The 26,358-nt window shown below is 40.0% G+C and overlaps 1 protein-coding gene across 1 annotated transcript in view; it reads right to left on the bottom strand.

Annotated features, from left to right (window-relative positions):
* Nucleotides 1–207: 207 nt before the first annotated feature.
* LOC147180286 (potassium/sodium hyperpolarization-activated cyclic nucleotide-gated channel 2) overlaps nucleotides 208–26,358 on the bottom strand; it is a 50,008-nt gene continuing 23,857 nt past the window's right edge. Inside the window, exons 4-8 of the mRNA XM_086077269.1 lie at nucleotides 24,704–24,922; nucleotides 4,081–4,227; nucleotides 3,754–3,994; nucleotides 3,512–3,676; nucleotides 208–3,342 (exon numbers count right to left, since the gene is read on the bottom strand). Coding sequence (XP_085933395.1) covers nucleotides 2,402–3,342; nucleotides 3,512–3,676; nucleotides 3,754–3,994; nucleotides 4,081–4,227; nucleotides 24,704–24,922 — 1,713 coding nt within the window. The 3' untranslated portion in view covers nucleotides 208–2,401. The remainder of the gene's footprint in view (nucleotides 3,343–3,511; nucleotides 3,677–3,753; nucleotides 3,995–4,080; nucleotides 4,228–24,703; nucleotides 24,923–26,358) is intronic.

Here is a 26,358-nt window from a genome sequence, read left to right as displayed (position 1 = left end):
ACGTGCCCAATGCCTGACATTAACAAAAGAGGGTTTTCAAGCTATGAGATGAAGCCCTTAGATTAAAAACAATCACCGGACACCTTGTTTCAAGAGCAGACGGGGTTCAAACGCGGGAGCGTTGTGACTCGGCCGGTGTCAAATTTCAAATGGACGGCGTCGCGTAGTTTAATCAACACGTTGATCGTGGGGTGGGGGGGGGGGGGGGGGGGGAGAAACAAGCGTATATCAATCAATCGCCCGCTTGGCTGCAGCGATCAATACATCTTTCTCTCTCGAAAGGAAGCAAACCTGAGTGAAAAGTCCATCGCATCAGTTTTACTAGTTTGGCCCGGGAATCGATGCTAACGGCGGGAAACGTTGAAAATGACGCCTTGTTTATGGATCGCACTAAATCATCTGTCGAGCGAGCCAGAATTGAATTCACTTTTCGACAACGTAACCACATCATTGGTCCAGGAGAAGTCCCGCAACCATTTTAGGAAAATGGAGCATTGATTTTCATTTTGATTTACAAGGTTGTAGTGCAACACAAGGTGCTTAATAATGGGATCTCCTCCTCCTCCTCCCCCTCCTCGCTTTTTGTTCGACCTCATAAACTGATTGTTTGATGTGGTGATGGGGTGTTGGCGGTAGCATACAGGACAAAACACGGTAACCTGGAGAAGCATCATCGAGATTTCTTAGAAAGACACGCAGCAACAACGCACAACAACTCCCTTGCGTCATAAAATCCTATTCAAACGATCGTTCCTTTTATTTACATGGCAGTTCGTATCTGATTAGCAGCCTTCCCTCGCGTATGGCATACATTCAGTAAGAGAAGGACGTGAAGAATTGGACGAGCGAAGCCTCAACTCAACCCTCGGATTGCAATAGTCGTTTTGAATCCAAATGTTGAGACATTCATTGCAGTTCGGGGACATTTGCGGCCCTTTGACCTCGACTTGGAGCAAGAGTTATTTCTAAAGGCGCCGCCGTGTTCCCCCCACTTGGGACAAGTGAACTCGCTCGGATGGGCTTTAAAGTGACATTCTTGTCAACGTGTGGATTATTGTTGCTCTTGTTTTAATCGGTTTTGTTCCCTTCCTAAAATGATACTGCACAGCCTCCAAACCCTTCAAATATTTTTGGTTAAGGTAACAACATGGTCACTGGATTACAATAGCTCAAGTGAAGCCACAACAGCTGCTGGATTCTTTAAAAGTTCACATTAAAAAATAAAGGAAAAAGAAATCACTTTCCTGTACAGCATGTTTAGATATCTATAGTCATATATATTTATATATAGGCGGGGTAGAGTATTGCAGAATTATATTGCATGTGTTAATAATCAATAAACCTAGACAAAAACAAGCAAGTATACAATATGTGATGTTCTCCGAAGTCTCCTTTTCGATAAAGCTGAGATTATTTAAGCGCCTTCGCCTTCGCCTCCAGGCTTACAATCTGAGCAAACGTCGGGCCACTTGGCAGATGTTTCGCGAGAAGTGGTCAGCGACGCTGTCAGCATGCCAAACTAATCAGGCCCGACGAAGCAGAGCGAGAGCGCGAGAGCGTGTGAGTCCGTTCTCCGAAAAACAAAAAAAGCCCAAAACATACCAACAAACCCACGCACACAAACGCACGCCCACGTTTATATATACATACGCACAAACCAAATATATGGCTTCTAACATTGAATCAAGGCAGTTAAATAAATGGCATTTTCTTCTATGTTTCTTTTCTTCTTCTTTTTTTTTTGTTGATACAGACACAACCAGACTTTGTGTTCAAGCTCAACTTTGGTTTGGGTAGATACAATGAATATAATATTCCTCCGCAAATATTTACACCCCCGATGTAAGATCGACCAGCGGTCTACAACATCATTTTTTTTTCCACTACGATTTTAAACAAAATGAAGAGCAATGTGTTCTTTTGCTACGACAGTTTATACGTAAAATAAAATGCACTCAAAACACTTCAATACATTTAAAATGTCATTGTCATTTGACCTCAAGTCCCTGATTTTCATGTTTAAGTCCAGCTCCTGCTAGATTGCATCGCATGGATTCTACACAGTATGCAAATGTTACATTAATCATACTTTCCTAAATATCTTTACAGTAAAGACAGCGATATACAGTAGGTGTTTGGAAGCAGAGTGTAAGGGGTGATACTAAGAATAAAGGTGCTGGCACAGTAGTCTAGACCAGTTCAACCTCACGTTATACTAGTTTCATTGTATAGACTTCGCCTTGCTCATGGTCCCAAGACATTGAGACGCGTCTCCCTCAGCTGGCATCCAGGCCCAACGACCGGTGGCGCCAGCAACAGCCGATTGGTCATTGGGGTCAGCGGGACTGACCCGAAACAGATTCACCTACAAAAAAGGCCTCTTTCCTGAAATGGACCAGGGTCACAAGTTGGAAGACAGCCGAGATCTGGCAGAGTCTAGCTCTGGAAGGCTGACAATTGAATCTTTCTTGGGAGTGCCAGAGTCCGGGGCCCCTGATCCAGCAGCTCCTGCTACTGCCCCCGTTGCAGCAGGACCACTGGGAGGAGGTGTGGAGGCGAAGGCTACCCTCTGTTGAGTGCCCGCTGATCTCCCCACCCCAGAGGGCCCGGGCAGGTTGGGGTGCGGGGGTCCGATGGAGGTGTTGGAGGTGCGTGTCGAGGGAGGAGGGCTGGGGACCGCAGACGCAGCTTGCGGCCCCCCCTCCTGGGGGAGCGAAGGCTGGGAGGCGGACAGTGCACGGGTATCCTGGCTCAAGCTCCCCGTGTGAAGGGAGTGGGTGCTCTTGTGTGAGGCAGGCCTCTGCTGGGTCTGTGTGGGGCTGGGTACATGGTGCTGTACTAAGGACAACTGGGATCCCGAGGGGCCCACGCTGGCCATGTACTGGAAAGTCCGTCCTGCAGCCGCTAAAGGGCTTTGGACGGGCGGGCTGGAGATCGCAGATCCGAATGCCCCTCCGAACGTCTGAGGGGGTTGCGACTGAAGAGGAGACATGGAGACCGGGCTTTGTAAGTTCTGCATCACCTGGAACCTTCGCACCATACGGGGAGACTGTAAAGTTCCCGGGCCCACCAGCGGATTGGCCATTTGAGGGCAGAAGCTCATGGCCACAGCTTGCTGGAGGGTGGCGATAGCGGAACCTGTCTGCGACTGGCCGGGGGGAGCGAAGATGCCGCCGATGGAAGGCGTCATTGACATCGCCCGTGGCCGTTGCAGGTCCACGAGCTTCACCATTTCGCGGTCATACTTGACGATCTCCTGGATCATCTCGTTCTCGTGGTTGTTGAAGACGCCGGAGTTGAGATCGTGTTGAACTTTGTGCATCAGGATGGAATTCTTTTTACCTGAAGAAAAAAAAAAACAATACAAGGTCAAAAGAACACCTATCTCCGGATCGAGGACGTTTTAGAGGACCATTGAACTGCAGGAACTCTTGTCTGAATTTAGCTGCGAGGTTATCCATCCATCGGTGGACTATTTCTCACTATCAGAATTTGTATCTTGCTTTCTTACCTATGCGATCCAAACGATCAATAGCCACCGTCTCAAAGGCTCGTCTCATCATGGGATATTCTTCCAGCACCTCATTGAAGTGGTCAACAGACAGAGAATAGAGTCGGCAGTACGTCTCTGCTCGGACGCTGGCCGTCCGTCGACCCCTCGTCAACAGACAGATCTCTGAAATGTGTTCAAGTTTTTCAAAAAAAACAACACACTGCTTTGCAACAATAGAAGAAGAATGCTTGTGTCATTACCTCCAAAATATGAGCCATCAGAGAGTTTCATTGCAAGTGTGCCTTTGGTGATGACACTGCACACTCCGTGCTGGATGAAGTACATTTTCTTCCCAATGGTGCCCTCCCGTATGATGTAATCATGTGGCTGGAACACCTCAAAGTGCAGTTTGGTCAACATGGCCGTGACGAAATTTGGCTCTGCGTTGGCAAACAGGGGCATGGAGGCCACCAGCTTGCGACAATTGAAGTTGACAATTTCCTGAAGGCGGAACAATGAGAAGAGATATGATGCGTTCAAAGATAAAAACAGCACGGACGCACGTACACAAGTTGCGGGCTTCGCACCTCTCGGAGCGGCTCACTGAGTTCTCCCAAAATGCTCTCCTCGTCAAACATCTTGCCCTGGTATCGGTGCTCGTAATAATCGTGGATCTTCTGACGAAAGTCGGCCGGCAGTTTGTGGAAGGACATGTACTGCTCCACTTGTTTGTACTGTTGAGGGGAGAAGGTTGGACAAAGTCTGTAAACACCTGCTGGACACTTTAAGATCTCATTCAAAAACACATGCTGCATCTATAGGTGCACCGATCGATGGGCCGGGATTGGGATCGGCCCCGATTTCTTTCATTCTGGGAGAATTGGCGATCAGCCGAACTCTTAAAATGAAACCGATCTTGTCCACCTATCTCATATTCCTCCATAGAGGTCTGAAAAAGGCAGCCACTGTCCTGTTCTGCTGTGAGGTTTTCCATTTGTATGCATGTGCAGTTAAAACAACCCGTTTCTATTGTTTCACAGGTATGGTCAAATTTTACAATAAACTTTAATGTTACTTAACTTGTTGGTTATGAAAAAAATCATAGGCAGATCAGACTTTTTCAAGATCCAGAGTCAGTGATCGGGCCAGATAATTGTGTTTGCTGCACCACTACCTGCATCCCTAAAAAAAAATATGAATTTGTTCTCAAAACCTTATCAAAAATAGGAACCTTTTTCATTCATATGGCATTCAGAGGAATGCATGGTAGTTTTGACTAATAGCTGTTAGGATTATGAGTGGTGAACAAATTCTCTCCAAAATATTTGACAATCATTGGTACAGTTAGATGTAGTTATGTATAGAGTTATACATCCTTCCATCCAGCTGGAGCCTTTCCCATCTAACTTTGGGTGAGGGACGGCGTATATTTAAAATCTGCACTCTTTTAGCTGCCATCCATCCATCCATCCATCCATTTTCTGTACCGCTTGTCCTCACAAGGGTCGCGGGGGTTGCTGGAGCCTATCCCAGCTGGCTTCGGGCAGTAGGCGGGGTACACCCTGTACTGGTTGCCAGCCAATCGCAGGGCACACAGAGACGAACAACCACACTCACAATCGCACCTATGGACAATTTGGAGTGTCCAATTCACCTGCCATGCATGTTTTTGGAATGTGGGAGGAAACCGGAGTACCCGGAGAAAACCCACGCAAGCACGGGGGGAGAACATGCAAACTCCACCCAGGAAGACCGAAGCCCGGACTTGATCTCACAACCTTTGCACTGGGAGGCGGACGTGCTAACCAGTCAGCCACCGTGCCGCTCTTTTATCTGCCATTGCACAGAATGAAATCGACTCATGTCAGGCAATTGTTCTGCTAAAATACACACATGAATAATAGAAGATATCCATCCATCCATTTTTTATAGCGCTTGTCCTCATTTGGGTCGTGGGTGAATTGGAGCTTAGCCAGCTGACTTTGGGCGAGAGGCAGGGTACTACCTGGACCGCTCACCTGGCACACATGCAGACAAATAACCAGTCACACTTTCTGTGCATTCACACGCATTGACAATTTTGAGGGCCTTATCTTCATGCCTATTCAATTCATTGATTTGTACAACGATCCAGAGGATTCGATGCACGCTGTTGTCATATTTGTGAATGAAATACGATGACATCCACCACACACATCCGCGGAGCTCGGAATCGGTCTGCCCGCACCTCGATTAAATCCACCAAAATTGCGTTACACCACCTGCGCCACAACTTAGACCTTCCTTCAGCTGGTCTAAGGATTAGCCTGATTTCTGCCACCAAATTGTCAGGTGCGCCTGACACACTAATGGACACTTGCACCTGCACGAAAATCAAGATGTGGCAGTTTTTACACCCGAGCTCACATGTGCTGCCGACGATAATAGAGCCCTGTGTCTTAAATTAGCCAAACATGCATGTTTTTTGGAATACGGGGCAAAGATTCGGACCCAAAACCTTATTTTTGAGACAAGGGCCTATGAAGCAGCCGATGCAAGATGTTTGAATTGATTTATTTGTTATTGCTAGTAAAGCATTTTTAGATCATTCATTTGCGGTATAGTTATGATTAAAAGGCAATTTAAAACACGTTTTGGGTGGAGCGTCAATTAGTCGCAGAAATTCGCTATTTGCAGACGGGCTTGGTCTCGAACCCCCAATAACTGTTTACTGACAGTTTGCTGACAGCTGATAAATGAGGCAGTAAACGGAATAGACAGGCTGTTGAGTTGATCCCCGCTCAAATGGAGCGCTTCGTAATACCGCAGCCAGCTTACCGCTGTCTGAAACACCATTTAAAAAAAAAGAAAAAAAAGAATTAAGTGACAACTCAGCACATTGGCACAATGTGTGTCGCTTTCCGGGACTGAGAAGGTCATCTGCCTCTTTTCCCCATTTTGTCACATTATACACTTACCATTTACACCACAAAGTTAAAATAACACCTCGCTGACAGTGTCGATTAAAAATGAGCATCTTTGTCTTTTGTAAAAAGTAGAATTCACATCAAGATCTCATTAGATTGTGCGAGCCTGCTGCATCCTACCATACAATATTGCACCGGGTATTGTTGTCCTCAATAGCAAGATAAAGCAAATGTAACCGTGCGGTACTTTGCATCGGAGACAAGGCAAAGTTCTTTACAGACAAGAATTGCAGCAGGTATACGACTGGAGTGTAAAAGTTGTGATATTCAAATAAAACAGCGTACTTAAAACTTGTGTAAAAGTCAAAAAGTACAGACTTTTGTTCATGTTCTGCCTTATTAAAGTAGATATAAGAAGTCTACACACCCCCTTTTTTTTTTTTTTTTTTCTCTTTTTCTTAAGAGCTCAGTATTGTTCATTCGGAAATGTCATCATCATTGCTCTTTTATTATTATTATTTTTTTATATATATATATTTTTTTTTTTTTGTGTGTGTGTGTGTGTGTGGGTGAGTATGTGTATGTGCGTGCGTGCGTGCGTGCGTGCGTGCGTGCGTGCGTGCGTGTATTTGTTAGCTCACCAGAAAACCTATTCTTTTTTTTCTCTTTTTCTTAAGAGCTCAGTATTGTTCATTCGGAAATGTCATCATCATTGCTCTTTTTTTTTTTTTTTTTTTAATATATATATATATATATATATATATATTTTTTTTTATTTTTTTTTTCAAAAGGGTAAGTAAAAATAAAAGATGAAGATAATGTGGTTGCACAAGTGTGCACACCCTCATATCAGGGGATGGGCTGTGTTCAAAATATATTCAATCACGACTCATGTTAAATTGAAGTCAGCCTTACCTGCTACCGGACCCTCTTGAAAATGCAAATACATTTGAAATGTTTTGATAGACCTTTCGGCCATCTAGCAGAAGCCTAAATATCTTGTGTTTACGATGACAAATATTTGGAACTATTCATAATTCTTTCCACTTTCTAGTGCAATGTTCACTTACTTGCATGTCCTGCACTGTAAATATCATATGCTTCAACCCGGGGGCTCCACAATCACTTTAAAGGTGACTCTGCAGAAATTGTATAGCTCTTGTTCTTAATAGTCTCTCGGCATCAGGGGCCAGAGAGGAGCAACAAATGCATCACACTTGGTGGATGACTATAGTAGCCTCTGACGCACGGCCATTGGAACACGTTGGGCATCATCGCTGATGTCGCGCAGAAGCGGAATTTAAGCGGAAGCGAGGGACATTGTTTTTTTGAAATCGTTTTTTTGTCCAATGACTCCCCATACAGTTATCAAGTTTAATAAATCACTACTGTAATAAGCCATTGCCAAATACAAATTGACTTTTGTTGTTGTTGTTTTTGTTGAATGAGGCAGTGGATATTTGACAAATGATCAATAAGGAAAAGACGCCTTGCAGGCAATGTACATTAGGTTCAATAGTGTGTATAATAAAGACACCATTTCACCTATCTATGACAGCACATGGCATCAATCTTTTGTCGTTATTTAACTTTGAAATGGGTCAATATAACCCGGCGATGTTTAATGTTTCAAAAGCATTCCGATAAACATTAAGTAACCATTTTAATAAAAAAAATATGTCGTCGTGGACCATTTTAATTGATAAGAAGCTTCGTACCAAAAGAAATGCTTACTTATAGTCTTTCAACTTTAATGGGTCAATTTGACCCGGCTATGTTTAATGTTTCAAAAGCATTCCGATAAACATTAAGTAACCATTTTAATAAAAAAATATGTCGTCGTGGACCATTTTAATTGATAAGAAGCTTCGTACCAAAAGAAATGCTTACTTATAGATAGTCTTTCAACTTTAATGGGTCAATTTGACCCAGCTATGTTGAATGTTCCAAAAGCATTCAGATAAACATTAAGTAACCATTTTAATAAAAAAAATATGTCGTCGTGGACCTTTTTAATTGATAAGAAGCTTCGTACCAAAATAAATGCTTACTTATAGATAGTCTTTCAACTTTAATGGGTCAATTTGACCCGGCTATGTTTCATGTTCCTAAAGCATTCCGATAAACATTAGTATAATTGAAAACATGTCCAAGTAAACCTTTTTAATTGGTGAGAAGTTTCATAGAAAAAAAATACTAATTTGTCGTTCTTCAACTTTAAAATGGGTCAATTTGACCCGGCTTTGTTTAATGTTCTAAAAGCAGTCCGATAAACATTAAGTAACCATTTTAATTGAAAATATGTCGTAGTGGACCATTTTAATTGATAAGAAGTTTCGTAGCAAAATAAATACTCACAAGTCCTTTAACTTTAAAATGGGTCAATTTGACCCGGCTATGTTTCATGTTCCTAAAGCATTCCGATAAACATTAGTATAATTGAAAACATGTCAAAGTAAACCTTTTTAATTGGTGAGAAGTTTCATAGAAAATTTTTTACTAATTTGTAGTTCTTCAACTTTAAAATGGGTCAATTTGACCCGGCTTTGTTTAATGTTCTAAAAGCAGTCCGATAAACATTAAGTAACCGTTTTAATTGAAAATATGTCGTAGTGGACCATTTTAATTGATAAGAAGTTTCGTAGCAAAAGAAATACTCACAAGTCCTTCAACATTAATGGGTCAATTTGACCCGGCTATGTTGAATGTTCCAAAAGCATTCCGATAAACATCAAGTAACCATTTTAATAGAAAATATGTCGTCGTGGGCCATTTTAATTGATAAGAAGTTTCGTACCAAAAAAATTCTCACTTGTAGTCCTTTAACTTTAAAATGGGTCAATTTGACCCGGCTATGTTTCATGTTCCTAAAGCATTCCGATAAACATTAGTATAATTGAAAACATGTCAAAGTAAACTTTTCTAATTGGTGAGAAGTTTCATAGAAAAAAAAAACTAATTTGTAGTTCTTCAACTTTAAAATGGGTCATTTTAACTGGCTATGCTCAATACTCCAAAAGTCTCCATCATTCATTGCAAATATTCATAAATGAACCATTTCTTACTATATGTTGGTACTAAGTTCCATAGTGAAAAACTAATATTTGTTGCTCTTTAACTTGAAAGTGGGTCATTTTGACCCACAACAGAACAGGAGAGGTCTTTGTTGTGTATTCAATTGAATATAAGTTGAAAAGGACTTTCAATTTTTTGTATATTATGTTTGTGTTTTATATGACACTGGTTGGAGTTTGTAAAAGTAAATCGTATGGTGCATTAAATACGCTGACAGATCCGTCCATCCATCCATCCATCCATTTTCTTTATCTTATCTGGGGCTACGTCACGGGGCCAGCAACCAAGCAGAGAAGCTTAGACCTCCCCTTCCCCAGCCACTTCATCCAATTGATCAAAACAGTTACTTAAGTCAATGTAACAGCTTTTTTGGGGCGTTATTTGTGGGAGGAAATGTAGTATATTTTGTATACGTCTTCCTCACTTCTGTGAGGTTCAGGGTTCAAATCCAACGTTTGTGCGTAAGTAATTGTGGACCTATAACTATTATGCCATTTTGAATTGCTCCAGATGAGAGACAATGTAATGATGTGATGCTCCGCAAGTCTCGCCTGCCTGAGTGAGTCACTTTCTTGTCGTTAGATGAACAAGCGAAGCGTGTCACAAGTTTTTCGCCGACTCATCAGAATAAGTGCTGCAGCTGGTGTCCTTTTCATGCTGCCGATGAAAGGTGCTGATTGAGAGCAAAATGGAGGTGTCGAGAGGTGTGTTGGGGAGGACCCGACGCTCTGCCTGAGCAGCTGCTGTTCCGCACCTGACCCCCTTTTTTGATGCATTTGGGACCGCGTGTAAGGAGTGACTGAGGACGCCAATAAGTTCAAATGGGATTTGCTCACTGCTGGACGTTTTCGCAAGCGTTGAGCTGCATTGACAACATAAATTTGAATATTTGTTTCATGAAATTGGAATCATTTCTTCCCAGCAGTCTAGTATCGTCATTTCATTGGCTCTTTTAGCATTAATGGCGCCTTCACAATTGTGCCAGTTACCCATATCCGGGCCACTAATATACCCCCATACCATCTCACAGATGCTGGATTTTCAACTTGGCACTGATAGCAATCCGGACGGTCCTTTTCTTTTTTGACCCAGACGATGGCAATGTCCATGACCTCCAAAACCAATTTGAAATGTGGACTCGTCAGACCACAGCATGGGAGAGTTTTAACTTGCATTAATAGATGTAGCGACAAACTTTATTCGCGTCATTTCACAGCGTTTCTCTTGGCGAGACTGCTTCCAATACGCGTATGCAGTCATTGAATTTGTTTTGTCCAATCAGATTTCAGCCTTTATGTGTTGCTATGTCAATCTAATCTGCCTGTGGCCTTCAGGATCCGGTAGTGCTGTCCATTGCAACTGAAACTATATTAGTAACGGGACTTTTTTCACAAATCACGTTACAAATTCATCTGCACTGGCTCTCAATGACATCATCATTTTTCCATCTTCTGATTGGTTGGTCAGAGGAAAACTTTTTACAGTAACATTTGGACTAGCAAAACATGTCTTTCGCACCAAATCATATATTTAATAGGGGTGTCAGGCGATTGAAATTTATGAATCGGAATTAATTGCATTACTTCAATAGTTAACTCACGATTAATCGCAAATTTCATATCTGTTCTAAATGTACAATAAAATGTACAATAAATGTTTACATACTCTTCTTAACATACAAGTGGAAAAAATGTTAAACTAATAGAACTATGGCTGCATCTTTTAGTCATTAATACAGTGTTTCCCTCATAAAAAGTGTGATATTGATTGTGCTGAGGTCCTTTTTCTGCCACCAGAGGGCATACTTGCATTTGTAAGACGGTGGTGACAGCTCAGTGCATTTTTCTTTTCATATTAAGAGCTATCAAATTTTTGACATGAAGAAATTCTGCACATTTTTAGAATTGTAAAATCTCCACAAACATATGCATTATTATTAAATGTATTACTGCTAAATTGTGAGGTGGAATCCCCCCTGTACAGGCTTTCCAAGTATTAATTGCGTGTAAAAAAAAAAGAAAAAAGTGTGGCGTTAAAGGAACTTTAAATTAGCACACTAATTTTGACACCCCTAATGTTTAATCATTTGTCATTCATTTATTTGTCACAGTTATATGCTTTTGTGTTTTTATATAGTATTGATGGTTTCTCAATAACCTGAGGAGGAAACAGATTGTGACCGAAACTCAGACACAATCTGTTTCCTCCTCAGGTTATTGAATCGGTGGAGGTCTGAGGTCTGTGGATCTCACGCGGCTTCGTCTGTCCTTCCTTCCTTTTCTCGGTCTCTCCTTTGGTCTCTTGAGGCCTCCCTGATTTTATGTTTTTTGGATTTGTTGGGGTCTGGATGTTTCTTGGGTTGGGGAGGAGTTCTGGTGGGGGGTGTCTGGTCGGTGCTGGATTTCACCTTCCTTGGTTTTCTTCGGTCCCCTCGGGTCTCCTGGTGTTCGGTTTAGGTGAACGGTATGAGATTTTTTCTAATAGGTTTTCTGGTGAGCTAACAAATACACGCACGCACGCACGCACGCACATACACATATTCACCCACACACACACACACACAAAAAAAAAATTATATATATATATATATATATATATATATATATATATATTTAAAAAAAAAAAAAAAAAAAAGAGCAATGATGATGACATTTCCGAATGAACAATACTGAGCTCTAAAAAAAAGAAAAAAAAGAAAAAAAAGAAAAAAAAAGTATTGATGGTTTCTGCGGGGGTGAAGGCAGATGTCGTACAGAGGTAGTATGCAGAGGTGGATTCGGTTGGACGAGTCCCAACTGAAGGTCCGCGTAGAAAGTGTTGAAGTTTCAGAGAGGAGCTGGAGCAAGCAATGAGCCGGTGTGTCAGAGTGGCCGCGGGGGGGGGGGGGGGGGGGGGGGGGGGGGTTCTGACTAACGGCCAAATGAGAGAAAATGACATCCATTTGCTGTCACTTGGATGACGTATGTGGCAGCTCAACTCTCTGCTGACATTTTGTCATCCAAACGACCAACTCGTTGCATTTTCTCATTTGTCATTCAGCGACCAATCAGCACCGTTATCTCCTTTGCTTTTCCTTTCCCTTCACTTGACTTTGTTCCTCCCACAACCGCTCTCCATTGGAAAATTCAAACTCAGGCTCATCCCAAACCGGCCATGAGAATGAGAATGTATAATTCATTCACTTCCTTCCTGGCTAAATCGCCTCATTATCTTATAAAGCACATTTCGGCAAAGAGAGGAGCATCAGATAGCGAGTAAGTCGGAGCTTGCCTTGTCTGACTTTTGTTCACAAAAGTGCACGTGGGGAGGAATAACATTGTGTGCGGTCTCAACCTCTACAAAGGATCTTTAGATGAACGGAGCCCGCCCAGTCGCCACCAAAGGAGACTGATACTGCTTTGAACATCTTACACACGTTGTACTTTGGTATTAAAAAAAAAAAAAACACACATTTTACACAACTACTGTATAAAGAGACACAATAGTGCAGGGCTGTGTCTGACTCGAGATCTTTGCATGGTAAGCCTGCTTGGGGATAATTGGAGTGATCAGTGACAGGTTGTCTGGTTGGCGGAAGACGGAGCACTGTTGTGACAGACGCGTGGAGACAAGAGGGGAGCGCAGGAAGACAACATTGTTGCTTCCTGTCATGGACTGCATCATGCCAAGCAGCTCAGACTGCACTGAGTCTGCGGATTGCGATGAGTCGGCCCAGCAACCCGAGAGGGGGGGGGGGGGGGGGCAGACTCAAGTTTAGTGACAACAGTGATGGAATGCACAAGGAATTTGCGATGCCAGAAAAAGGGTCCACAAGTATGGAGGACCAAAAACTTGCCCAAATTCAAAATAAATAAATGACTAAAAGGGGAAATAAAAACGGACATAACAAATATAAATCAAAAATTAAATACCAAAAAAGTAAATAAAAATGGAAATAATATATATATATATATATATCCCTAAATAAATAAATAAAAGTAATAAATAAATAAAATGAGATTAAAAATAAAAACAAAAAATAAATGTATGAATTGAATTAAAACCAATTATATTTGTATTTAATTTTTGAATTATATTTTTTATATCCGTTTAAAAAAAAATTAAGTCATTTATTTATTTTGAATTTTGGCAGTTTTGGTCTTCCATACACAAGACTATACTATGCATATTTGTTATTTTACTATGATCATGTTCGTGTCTAATTTTTACTCACTGGTAGAATACAAACAGAAGCACACACACACACAGACAAGAACGAACTTGGTGGAAGGCGTTCTCCAGTGCCCGCTGGCGTTAATTTCGTTAACGAAAGCTAAATAAAAATATTTTCATCAACACACCTGACGAAAACGACGAGACTAAACTAAAACCCTCATTAATAAACAATAACTGGGACTAAATCAGTATGCATTTTCGTCAACTCATGAAGACGAGACGAAAATGTACTTCACTTAACAAAAACGGGACATTTTAGTTCATAAACCAAGACGAGACAAAAAATGATATGATTTTGTAAAATATATGTATAGTTATAACGTAACATTAATCCATCGGGTATATAGTTACAACAATAATGTTAATCCCACCGCTAACTAATTGGCTAATTTACTAGTTTGTAGCATGGAGCCATAGTAGCCACTTATTGATTTACTGTAATTGTGTGTGAAGTGAGTGGGAGAACATTTTATGTGAAATAGTTTTGGATCCGAAATGTTGAACATTATCTGCTGACCCCCCCAAAAAAATAAATATATATGTCCTGACTAAAACTAGACTGAAACGTTGACAGTTTTTGTTGAGTAAAACGAGACGAATAAAATTATGGGAGGTTTTTGACTAAAATAAAAATGCTAGATTTATTGTTGACTAAATAACGGGATGAGGTTGACTAACTTGATAAAAACTAACAAGCGTGATTTAAACTGGACTAAAACTTGAGACTAAATTTAAAAATGCTGCTATTTTTGTCCTTTTATGTAACATTTTAGCAAATAAAAACACCTCTTTCTTTCATTCAAAACAATTACATTTTTTTCACAAAATATAGAATATTTGGTAAATTACGAAACGTGATAAGTTTAAAAAAAAAAAATCTTCTTTTAATTCTTCTTATAGCAAGTCATTGCCCCGTCATTTGTGAGCTATTTTTAGAACAGATCCCAGTTATTCATACACAATTCATCAAATTTCTCCGCCCTCCTTCCCGCGTCCTCCTCCTTGCACGTGCACTGCAGGAGGAGTGGAAAACAAGTTAATTGAAGGCATTTAACTTCAACGAGACTTGTTTACGCAACTCCGAAGTGCTCATTAAGGTGACAGATAGTATTAGAGCGGTTATTGGGTAACCTCTACTTCTCGGAAATTCACCAGCGGCTGGGCGTGCAACGTATCACCCGCAAAAAGTGAGAGAACACTGTGCTTCACTTCTTTTTTTTATAGGCTTGCGTGTTTCTGTAGAAATACCAACACTCGGTTTAACTTGCGTTGGCCACAAAATAAAGCCCTGAGTGTTGTGAACTGTGTTTTAACTTTTGAGTTTTTTTGCTTGATGCAAATCCATATAAAGAACCGCGCACAGTACTGAAAACATGCTGTGGTATATAAATAAATTCAAAAGAAATAAATGACTAAAAGGGAAAATAAAAACGGACATAACAAATATAAATCAAAAATTAAATACCAAAAAAATAAATACAAATGGAAATAATATATATATATATATCCCTAAATAAATAAATAAATAAATACAAGTAAAACATAAATAAAATGAGATTAAAAATAAAAACAAAAAATAAATGTATGAATTGAATTAAAACCAATTATATTTGTATTTAATTTTTGAATTATAGTTTTTATATCCATTTAAAAAAAATGTTTAAGTCATTTATTTATTTTGAATTTTGGCAGTTTTGGTCTTCCATACACAAGACTATACTATGCATATTTGTTATTTTACTATGATCATGTTCGTGTCAAATTTTTACTCACTGGTAGAATACAAACATTAGCAAGTACAAGTATTAGCGGTTATTGGGTAACCTCTACTTCTCGGAAATTCACCAGCGGCTGGGCGTGCAACGTATCTCCCGCAAAAAGTGAGAGAACACTGTGCTTCACTTTTTTTTTTTTTTTAGGCTTGCGTGTTTCTGTAGAAATACCAACACTCGGTTTAACTTGCGTTGGACACAAAATAAAGCCCTGAGTGTTGTGAACTGTGTTTTAACTTTTGAGTTTTTTTTCGTGATGCAAATCCATATAAAGAACCGTGCACAGTACTGAAAACATGCTGTGGTATATAAATAAATTCAAAAGAAATAAATGACTAAAAGGGAAAATAAAAACGGACATAACAAATATAAATCAAAAATTAAATACCAAAAAAATAAATACAAATGGAAATAATATATATATATATCCCTAAATAAATAAATACAAGTAAAACATAAATAAAATGAGATTAAAAATGAAAACAAAAAAATAAATGTATGAATTGAATTAAAACCAATTATATTTGTATTTAATTTTTGAATTATAGTTTTTATATCCGTTTAAAAAAAATGTTTAAGTCATTTATTTATTTTGAATTTTGGCAGTTTTGGTCTTCCATACACAAGACTATACTATGCATATTTGTTATTTTACTATGATCATGTTCGTGTCAAATTTTTACTCACTGGTAGAATACAAACATTAGCAAGTACAAGTATTAGCGGTTATTGGGTAACTAACCTCTACTTCTCGGAAATTCACCAGCGGCTGGGCGTGCAACGTATCACCCGCAAAAAGTGAGAGAACACTGTGCTTCACTTTTTCTTTTTTTTTTAGGCTTGCGTGTTTCTGTAGAAATACCAACACTCGGTTTAACTTGCGTTGGGCACAAAATAAAGCCCTGAGTGTTGTGAACTGTGTTTTAACTTTTGAGTTTTTTTGCTTGATGCAAATCCATATAAAGAACCGCGCACAGTACTGAAAACATGCTGTGGTATATCTGAAATCGTCTCTATAAATCAGAATCAAAGGTCATCAAAAATAAGCGACATATTTGATTGCATATGATGCATTTGAAAGTGGCTTCACTTTCCTGCCTAATTGGAACAGCGGCGTTGTGTCATGATTTCAACCGTCGGCTGGAAAATTGGCAGCAAAGCCAGTGTTACCCGCATTTACATCTTAATAGCATTCGCTGGTAATTTAATAAACTCAAAAGTGCTCAAGAATAACACTAATCCATACACTAAATGGCATGAATCACTTGACATGCTAATGAAGTAAACTCGAGCTCATTTGGGATATTTAGAAGAGATGATGTGACCTTGAGGGGGTGATCAAGCGGGGATTTTTGAACACATGCCAAAAGATATTCCGTTCAATGAGGATGTCATTTTGTTTTTGGTCAATAGGAAGACATAAATCTGCGGTCAATAGCATCTCCGCCAGCTGTTTCGTCGCACGCGCAGTGGCACAAATCACTCACCGTAGTAAAAGCTGGAACCAAAATAGAAAACAGTCTGGCAGTCCAGCAACATTATCGTGGCTTTGTAATATTGCCGATGTTATTGCTCGCACGGAAAAAAACAAATGTGACCTGCGGCCAACCAAATAGGTACTACATCACCAGCCTGCTGATAAATGAGGCAATAAACACAAAAGAAAGAGCGTCGAGCTAAAATGTTGTACTTTACGAGACACAAGCTGTCCAAAACACTTCTTCTTTTTTTTTCTTTTTTTTTTCAAAACATCTGCATCATACCTGTGATTGTGGTCGAATTCCACGTTTTTCACATTTCCAGGTTCTGGGCATAGCCGATTAGCTGTCTGCACACTGTTGTGGTAGAAATGGGTCAACTAATAATAAGTACAGTAATTTGCAATTGCGCGGGAAAACCACTGATAAGAACGAAAGTGTTCACGTTTTTCTTATACAGTGAGGGAGGGAGGACTCATGTTGGATGCTGTTTTAGCCACACACACACACACACACACACACACACACACACACACACACACACACACACACACACACACACACACACACACACACACACACAAAAAATCTGGATAACTCTCGACAAGTGAACATTATATATATATATATTTAAGGCCTATTTGTTTTATAAGACCTTGTATCTAGTGGTGATTGGTGATATTGCAACTCAAAACTTCAGTCGATTCCTGTATATACGCAGATTAGCAGATTCTTTTTCAATATCTTTTAATCACATTATTCTCCAATTTTCACACCCCCCCCCCTCTTCCCCCCCCCCCCCCCGTATTTTTCTGCCCACCTTACCCGTTTTTTGGTGAGAATTTATATTAAATGTTAAAAAATACAAATAACAAAATCTCCTCATAATTTGGGGTGGGGTGGCATTGGAACCTGTAATTAATTCAGTTTTTTGTGTTTTCTGAAAAAAACTGAAATAATGACCTTGGCCATTATTTTATTTCAATTTGAAACATAACCTAAAATGGAAGAAATGGGATGGCACCCATAGTAAGAAAACACAAGCATAAAGCCTTTTTTTCCCCTCATGCTAGACACTTGAATAGAATTATTTGGTGCTTTTCTGTACTACTCTGCAAACAGCGATCACCACTAAGTCCTATAAAAGACTCACTGCTGCATAAGCCATTTTTCTTTGTAAAATCATCCAAAAATATTATGACCGTACAAACTGGAGTTTAATTCAGCGAGCTGGCTTGACACTTTCTGCTCTGCATGTTGTTTCATAAGCTCACGACTTCAGCTGAAAAATTAATCCTCAGAGCTGACAATTGGTCAGAAATCCACTTTTCTGCCCGGAGCCGAAAAATCGATGTTATATTTACAGCAGCGTCGAGTGAAAATGCAGTTATTTAGCTCCATTCTCCAGAGGTGCATATGCAAACGCGTATAGGATCATATAAACAGCGAATAAAAACATCACATCAGACTTCAGGACTTTAAGGTCGAGTTTCATTTGAAAGTGTTCATCGTGTTCAGGTCGAATAAAGCACATGCTGTAATGTGTATTTGTTGACAAGGACAAGCTTTCAAAATGAAACAACAGGCTCAAATGGATACGATTCTGTACACGAGTGCTTGCAAGCAGGGTGTCATTTTAAAGCTCTCATATTATTCAACTTTTCAACATACTAAAATAGTTGTCAAATGTGTTAAAAGCAGCATGTCTGTGACATGCATTCGTCAAAATTCGTGACTTTGGATCGAATATTTTTGCTGTCCCTCAATCAGCCAAAAAAACACTCTGTTCAAAACAGCCTGTTTTAGGGGCGTGTCACTTTTATGTAAATATAGCTGCACCAGGCCACGCCTAGGCCACACCCTTCTTTCTCGAAGAGGCAGTGATTTGGGTCATGGTAGCCATGTGCTAATGTTGTGAATGGAAACGACTGGCCATGGCAGCAGAAGAAAAGAAAAATACTAATAAATGTATTTTACACATTTGAGAACTATTTGAATATGTGGAAAAGTAGCATAACGTTTTACCGTAAGAAAAAGTAGCATAAAGTTACTACAGAGACGATGTTGTAGCGTTAGCTTGTGATTGTTTAGGCAATGGTCAGTTTGCCGTAAGCGAACGTTATTTTGCCGTGAATGTTATTTTGCCGTGAATGTCTCCGATTCGCCGTGAATGCTTGTAGACATTTACAAGCAATTATGAATAACACAAATGTGCACATTTAGGCCACTGCGCGCTCGCAACGTGCAAGCCGTCTCGTCGAGACCGCTTAGCGGCCGGTTAGCATCGCAAAGTCACGTCAGGCTAAATAAAATAAAAATAATTAAACTTCCATCTTTCCCGTTTGCAGTCGTGTCACACTGTTGGGACCGATCCGTTATGTTTAAACGTCTTGCTAATCCAGCTCTGAACGGGCTTCCACTAACAGAACAGTCCTTTGAGAAATGATGTCGGTACACGTCCTTCGAAAATCAAACGAATCCACCGTCTTCTCAACGACTTGGGACGAAGGAAGCGACCACTTTTCCCTCTCCGCGGAGCATTTGCGAACAGGGAGAGAAAAAGAAAGGCGCAGCCAGCTTCTGGAATTTCAGTGGGCGTGGCAATGCGAACCCGAGGGGGGCGGGGTCGAGTGCACTTCCGTGTCTTTATGACGTCACTAAGTCACGGAAGTTGAATCTGCCCCGTTTGAAGCACACATTTTAGAAAGGAGGGGAAAGCTAAAGAAGTCACGGACGGACTTTTTTTCATACCCGGTTGGACGGCAGACATGCCGGGGATGCGTTTTGGTGAGAGAAAACCCCACTCAAGTGCATTTTCATACAATGGGACCTTTAACTTTTATTCGACGCTGAAACCGCAGGGTGCTACTAAATTGACGTCGCCACGAAATATGGCGGCCTGCCCTTTCAAAAGCTACAAACATTTAACACACCCGCTAAAAAAAAGCAGTGCGGCGTTCACGTGCTTTGTCTCGACTCGCACTCATCCAGAATACAGTACACACTGAAGATGACGTCACCGCTAACAACACGCTAGCCAGAAATAAAACGCTGACAAAAGCAATGTCAACAATGTAAAATAGCCCAGGCGCTATTTACCATTTTGCAGTGCACGAGGATTCCTTGTGACAACAAGGCCTCTCCATTTCCCACAGGTTAACACCCCGCCCCCCCCCCCCTCCCCCCACCTTCCTCCATGCTGCTTCCAGCTAGCAGTACAGCACTGCATCTCTCAAGGACACCGTCAGTAAAGAGGAAGAGAGAGCGAGAGGGCAAATAAAGACAAAGATCAGTTGCGGCTCTTTAAGCGAAGCAGAGTGGATGAGAAAGCGATGAAAAGAGGGACGGGATGAGGAGACGTTCACGGAAATAAAAACAGGAGCGGTTGGAAATCACTTCCTATTCACGATGTCGTGCAATATTTTGGCGTCCCCATAATGGCGCCCTCGATGTCTCCCGCAATGCATCTTGAAAAATAGTTGAACAAGGATGCTCGATAGGTTGCCACGTATCCCATGATGCATTGCAGTTCTGGTGGATTGTTCGATTTTTGGCAGTGGCGATGCAAAAATGCAATACCTTTAATATATCGTGAGTGGAGATAGTAGGGCTATATTAGAAATTACGCTCATCTTAAAACAATGTCATGTGTATTTGTTTATTTACTCGGGCCAGCTGACAATGATCACGTTCAATAACGTGTTGAAAAAACGATTTGTCTTTTGAGTGAACGGTGGAGTAAAATCTGTAATCACTATAAAGGGATATTTTCATAGTCTTTGTTAAATATATTCTCAACAGTATATATTGGTGTTGTTCCGATACCGATACCGGTATCGGCGGAGGCCACGATACTGCATTAAAACAGTGGTATCGGTAACAAGTAACATGCCGATACCATTAATTCTCACGCTAATGTGTGACATGTTCACTGCATGCCGAGCTAAGATATCCTATTGGTGGCCCTTGAATGCTCTGATGGCAGGACAGCTTTTTCATGTTGAGAAAAAAAAACGAAAAAACTTAGGTATCGGTATGGTATTGGCATCGGCCGATACTGCAAAGCTGGGTATCGGGGGCCAAAAAAATGGTATCAGAACCACACTAGTAAATATCAAAGGGGAGATTTTTTTTCACCAAAAGAAAAAATGATATATATATATATTAGGGGTGTGAATTGCCTAGTACCTGGCGATTCGATTCGTATCACAATTCATAGGTCACGATTCGATTCGATTAATCCCGATACAAATCTATAAATTGATTATTGCGATTTTTTTTAAACTCAAATTTAGAAAATACGAATCAGTAAACTTTTACATGTAAACTGTAAGATTGGTATGAAAATGTCTTTATTTATCTGAAAATTCAGGTTGTAGTCTGTTTCATGTTTGAACAGCACTAAAATCAAATATTAAGGCTTACTGTTCCATTAATATAACATTCTTTTGTTTAAAAATCGATTCGGGGAGTCGGCACGGAGTGACCGATTTTGAACATAGCCAGGGAGGCGGCCATGTTTACCTATGTGGCCTTCAAGATGACATTGGCAGGACACACAGGTCTGCTGCCTCATCAATTCTAGCGCTGCCCAAGGGGGACATCATATCACACACTCTCCCCCGCCCCTCGCCCCCGCCCCTCGCCCCTCGCCCCCGCCCCTCGCCCTTCGCCCCTCTGTCTCCCTTCCACATCATCACATTAGCATGACCACATAGGCCCCGCCCCTGGCGATGTGCAGCCTCTACCTGGCTGAACACACCCGTGGCCTCTGATTGGCTGCTGGCAGCAAGCAGCACTCGCCCCCCACTCCCCACTTGGAGAGACTCTGCTTAGAAACAGAGAAGCTGCTCTGTTTCCTGCACAGGCCACCGCTGCAGCTCTGATCTCCCCATCACCGTTCACAACAAAAACACACTCTGATCGTGATACAGGGCTACCTTCATTTTATTTTACCTTGAAATGAACTGGAATGGCATTAATATGTCCCCTTGTTGAGAGTTCTTATTTAATAAATATTTAAATAATTTAACTCATTCACTGCCATTGACGGCTATAGACGTCAAAAATTCATTTGAACTATTTCTATTACTTTAACAATTTTTTCCACTTTTGTTAACAAGAGTATGAAAACTTAGAAAAAAATGTATTGTACATTTAGAACAGATATAAAATGTGATTAATCATGAGTTAACTATTGAAGTCATGCGATTAAATACAATTAAACAATATTTTATTTTTATTTTACTTTATTATTTAAACTCAAGATTAATCACAAATTTTATATCTGTTCTTAATGTACAATACTTTTTTTCTAGGTTTTCATACTCTTGTTAACAAAAGTGGGAGAAAAAAAATGTGAACCTAATAGAAATAGTTCAAATTAATTTTTGACGTTTATAGCCGTCAATGGCAGTGAATGAGTTAAATAATTAATTGCATAACTAAAAATTTTCATTAAATACATTTTATAAATATTTATTTTATTTTATAAAAATCAATACGTAAACTGGTTTTATAAAATGTAATTGATGTACATACTGTAGTATTTGTGTGTTGGATGTGTGCCTTCAAGGGGTGTGGCCTAGTGAGTGGTGTCAGAGTTTAGTGTGAGCGTGAGTTGTGGCTAACAGCAGCTTTTTGCCAGTGTTCTCATTTTGTTTGTGTGTTTAACTGTCTTCCTTTGAATATTGGCTGAAAGTGCATCGACGGCCATTGCTCGCCACCTGCGAAGGTATTTTCGTTTTTCCCTTGATTCGCGTGATGCCGTGTCCGAAGCGCGTTCATAAGTCAAACAGTAGCTAAGCAAAAATATTGAACAATCGCTGGCTCGTAAGTTGTAACACTTGCTGTCAAAATTATTTGATTAATCGACAAGCAATCGATTATCAAATTAATCGACAATTATATTAATAATCGAGTAATGGTTTGGAGCCATTTTTTTAATTTTAAATTGTCCAAATCTTCTGATTTTAGCATATTCAACAAGAATTTTTCACAGATTTCTGTCATCCTTGATGAAAGAAGACTGATTATCTTCTGTTTTTACTTTGGAAAACAATGAACAAACTGTTAACATAGTACAACATCAATCCTGCTTTTTTTGTAATCACTAAACGAATATGAAGTACGAAATAAACACCAATCACTGGTTTTTAAACAATACTTGGGGGGGGTGCTTTTGTAATACACTTTATTGCAAAATGAAAATGAAGCCGATCAGTCGATTAATCGATTGAATAATCGGTAGATTAATCGATTACAAAAATATTCAATATTGACAGCATGTATGTAACGCTGCTAATAATATGGCTAATCATTTGTAATCAATGACTCCAAAGATGACTGGGCTGCATTGATTTTTAATGTACTCTCGTGGAGCCATTCAGCAAAAATCTTCCGTTAAATTTACTTCACAGCTCCAAAATGGCGAGCAGCTTCAGCTCTTCAGCCCGCCCAAATCAAATCCTTAACCCAATCTGCTGGGTCAAAATAATGAACCCAACGTTGAGTAAAAGTAACCCAGTGTGCTGAAAATCCGCAGCCACCCACAGCTCGTGGGTTCGGATAACCAAAATATTAGAAACACCACTCACCGAGATGCATCGCGGCAAACCACAGTAATAAAAAAAAACATAATTAAATGAACACTTCACTTGCTGCTCATCAGCCAATCATAAGTCACATAAAACTAAACAACCATTTACACTCACGTTCGCACCGATGGACAATTTAGAGTCAGCTGAGAACTCACACCGGCACGGGGAGATCATGAACCCCCACACAATAAGTCTGGAGCTAAGATTTGAACCCAGGACCTGAAAACTGCAAGGCCAAAAAGCAAACCGCTCATGTTGTGTCTGGGGAGTGCATGCGCGCGGCATCGATTGGCTTTTTATAGTTGGCCAATAAAGTGAGGGAACGCGCTCATTCAGACTATTTACCACACAGTGAAACCATTTTAACTCATTCACTGCCATTGACGGCTATAGACGTCAAAAATTCATTTGAACTATTTCTATTAGTTTAAAATGTTTTCTACTTTTGCTAACAAGAGTATGAAAACCTAAATTTTTTTATTGTACATTTAGCCGTGGCCGTCGATGCACTTTCAGCCAATATTCAAAGGAAGACAGTTAAACACACAAACAAAATGTGAACACTGGCAAAAAGCTGCTGTTAGCCACAACTCACGCTCACACTAAACTCTTGACACCACTCACTAGGCCACACCCCTTGAAGGCACACATCCAACACACAAATACTACAGTATGTACATCAATTACATTTTGAATGAATAAAATAAATATTTGTAAAATATATTTAATTTTAATTTTTAGTTATGCAATTAATTTAACTCATTCACTGCCATTGACGGCTATAGTCGTCAAAAATTAATTTAAACAATTTCCATTAGGTTCACATTTTTCCCCCACTTTTGTTAACAAGAGTATGAAAACCTAGGGAACATTTTTTTTATTGTACATTTAGAACAGATATAAAATGTGTGCTTAATCTTGAGTTTAAATAATTACGTAATTAAACAAAAAAGAAAATATTTTTTAATTGTGATTAATCGCATGACTTAAATAGTTAACTCATGACTAATCACATTTTATATCTGTTCTAAATGTACAATACATTTTTAATAGAAATATTTCAAAATGAATTTTTGACGTCTTTCGCCGTCAATGGCAGCGAATGAGTTCATGTCTTCGTGGTTTGGATTTCAGAAACAATTGCCTCCTTTTTTTTCTGCCCTACCTTCTCTTGATATTGCCGCCTGGAGGAGTCCAAGGATTGGATGAGGGCTGTCGCGTGGCCAATAAAGACGGCGTAGCAAGTGGCTCCCACAATCATACTCAGCATGGTGAGCCAGATGTCGGACAAACTCTCCGGCGCTTGCCGGCCGTATCCGATGCACAGCATGTGGCTCATTGCCTTGAAGACGGCAAAGGAGTACAGCTCCGACCAGGTGTCATTCTGCCAAGAAAAAAAAACATGGAGGCATAATCAATTAGTCCAAAATGCCTGGTTGAAATCAAAAGGCGTGCTTTGAAGGAGGCGTGTCTGAGGAGCGGGAGAAAAAGGCCTCGGGGGGGGGGGGGGCAGCGGGGTCGTGGAAAAGCACTTAGACAAATAAGAACCCGAGGGACGCGGTTGCGTTACAAAGACGGCGAAGGGGAACGGAAACGGCGGCGGGGGAATTCTTCGAGGCCTCGTCAGCCCAGCGCCGAGGATGGGAAAATCATTTCCTCCGAGAGAAACGATAACGAGAGGTTGTTAAATGCATCCGATTGGAGCGTCGTGAAAAGGCCGCACAACGTTAACTCTGGGTCATCAGCCGCTTGTCTTGACATTCGCCGAGCAGCAAAACATCACATTGTGGCTGAGGACGTGCCGTTCCTCTCCAAAAGTATTGGAACGGACGTTCTTCAATTGACACCACATTGTTGCATTCGACATTTGAAATGCGTGTCCAGGCCTTTATTACTTCAGTTCTTGTTTGTTTCCGGGGGATTTCCCTTCTTCAGTTTCCCCTTCGGAAGGTCAAATTAATGCATGCTCTATTGGGTTCGGGTCTGGTGATTGACGTGCGTGTGAGCACACCATGCACTGAGATCTTTTACATGTTTTGGCGCAAATGATGGATTAGTGACTTAGTTGCAGACAGAAAACTAATTTGATCAAACATTTAAACCTATAAAGCCTGAACCACGAAAAATATATGAGAGACGATTGGTCCTCTTGAACAAACAAATATAAATATATGACTTTTGATTTGTCATATTTGATACATCTGCTCACAATGCTTATACAATAAAAATATAATAGTAAATAAATATTAACTCATTCACTGCCATTAATTCATAAAAAAAAAAAAAGATTATTAAAAATTAGGGGTGACAGGCGATTTTTAATTGTAATTAATTGCATGACTTCACTAATTAAGTCACGATTAATCACAAATTCTATATCTGTTCTAAATGTACATTAAAAAAAAATCTAGGTTTTCATACTCTTATTAACAAAAGTGGAAAAAAAATGTAAACTAATAGAAATAGTTCAAATGAATTTTTGCCGTCTATAGCCGTCAATGGCAATGAATGAATAAAAAAAGAAAAAGAAAACATTATTAAAAATTTGGGGCGTCAGGCGATTTTTAATTGTAATTAATTGTATGCCTTCACTAGTTAACTCACATCTAATCACAAATTTGATATCTGTTCTAAATGTACAATAATTCGTTTTTTAGGTTTTTCTACTCTTGTTAACAAAAGTGGAAAAAAAAATTAACTAATAGAAATAGTTTAAATGAATTTTTGACGTGTATAGTCGTCAATGGCAGCGAATGAGTTAATAAACAGACATATGAAACATATTAGTATTTCCAAAAATCAGAAAGAATATTTCCCAGT

Source organism: Leptonotus elevatus, chromosome 1 (assembly GCF_054856555.1).
Source record: "Leptonotus elevatus isolate MCC_2025b chromosome 1, RoL_Lele_1.0, whole genome shotgun sequence".
Taxonomy (NCBI): Eukaryota; Metazoa; Chordata; class Actinopteri; order Syngnathiformes; family Syngnathidae; genus Leptonotus; species Leptonotus elevatus.
This window is presented reverse-complemented; position numbering and strand designations above follow the sequence as displayed.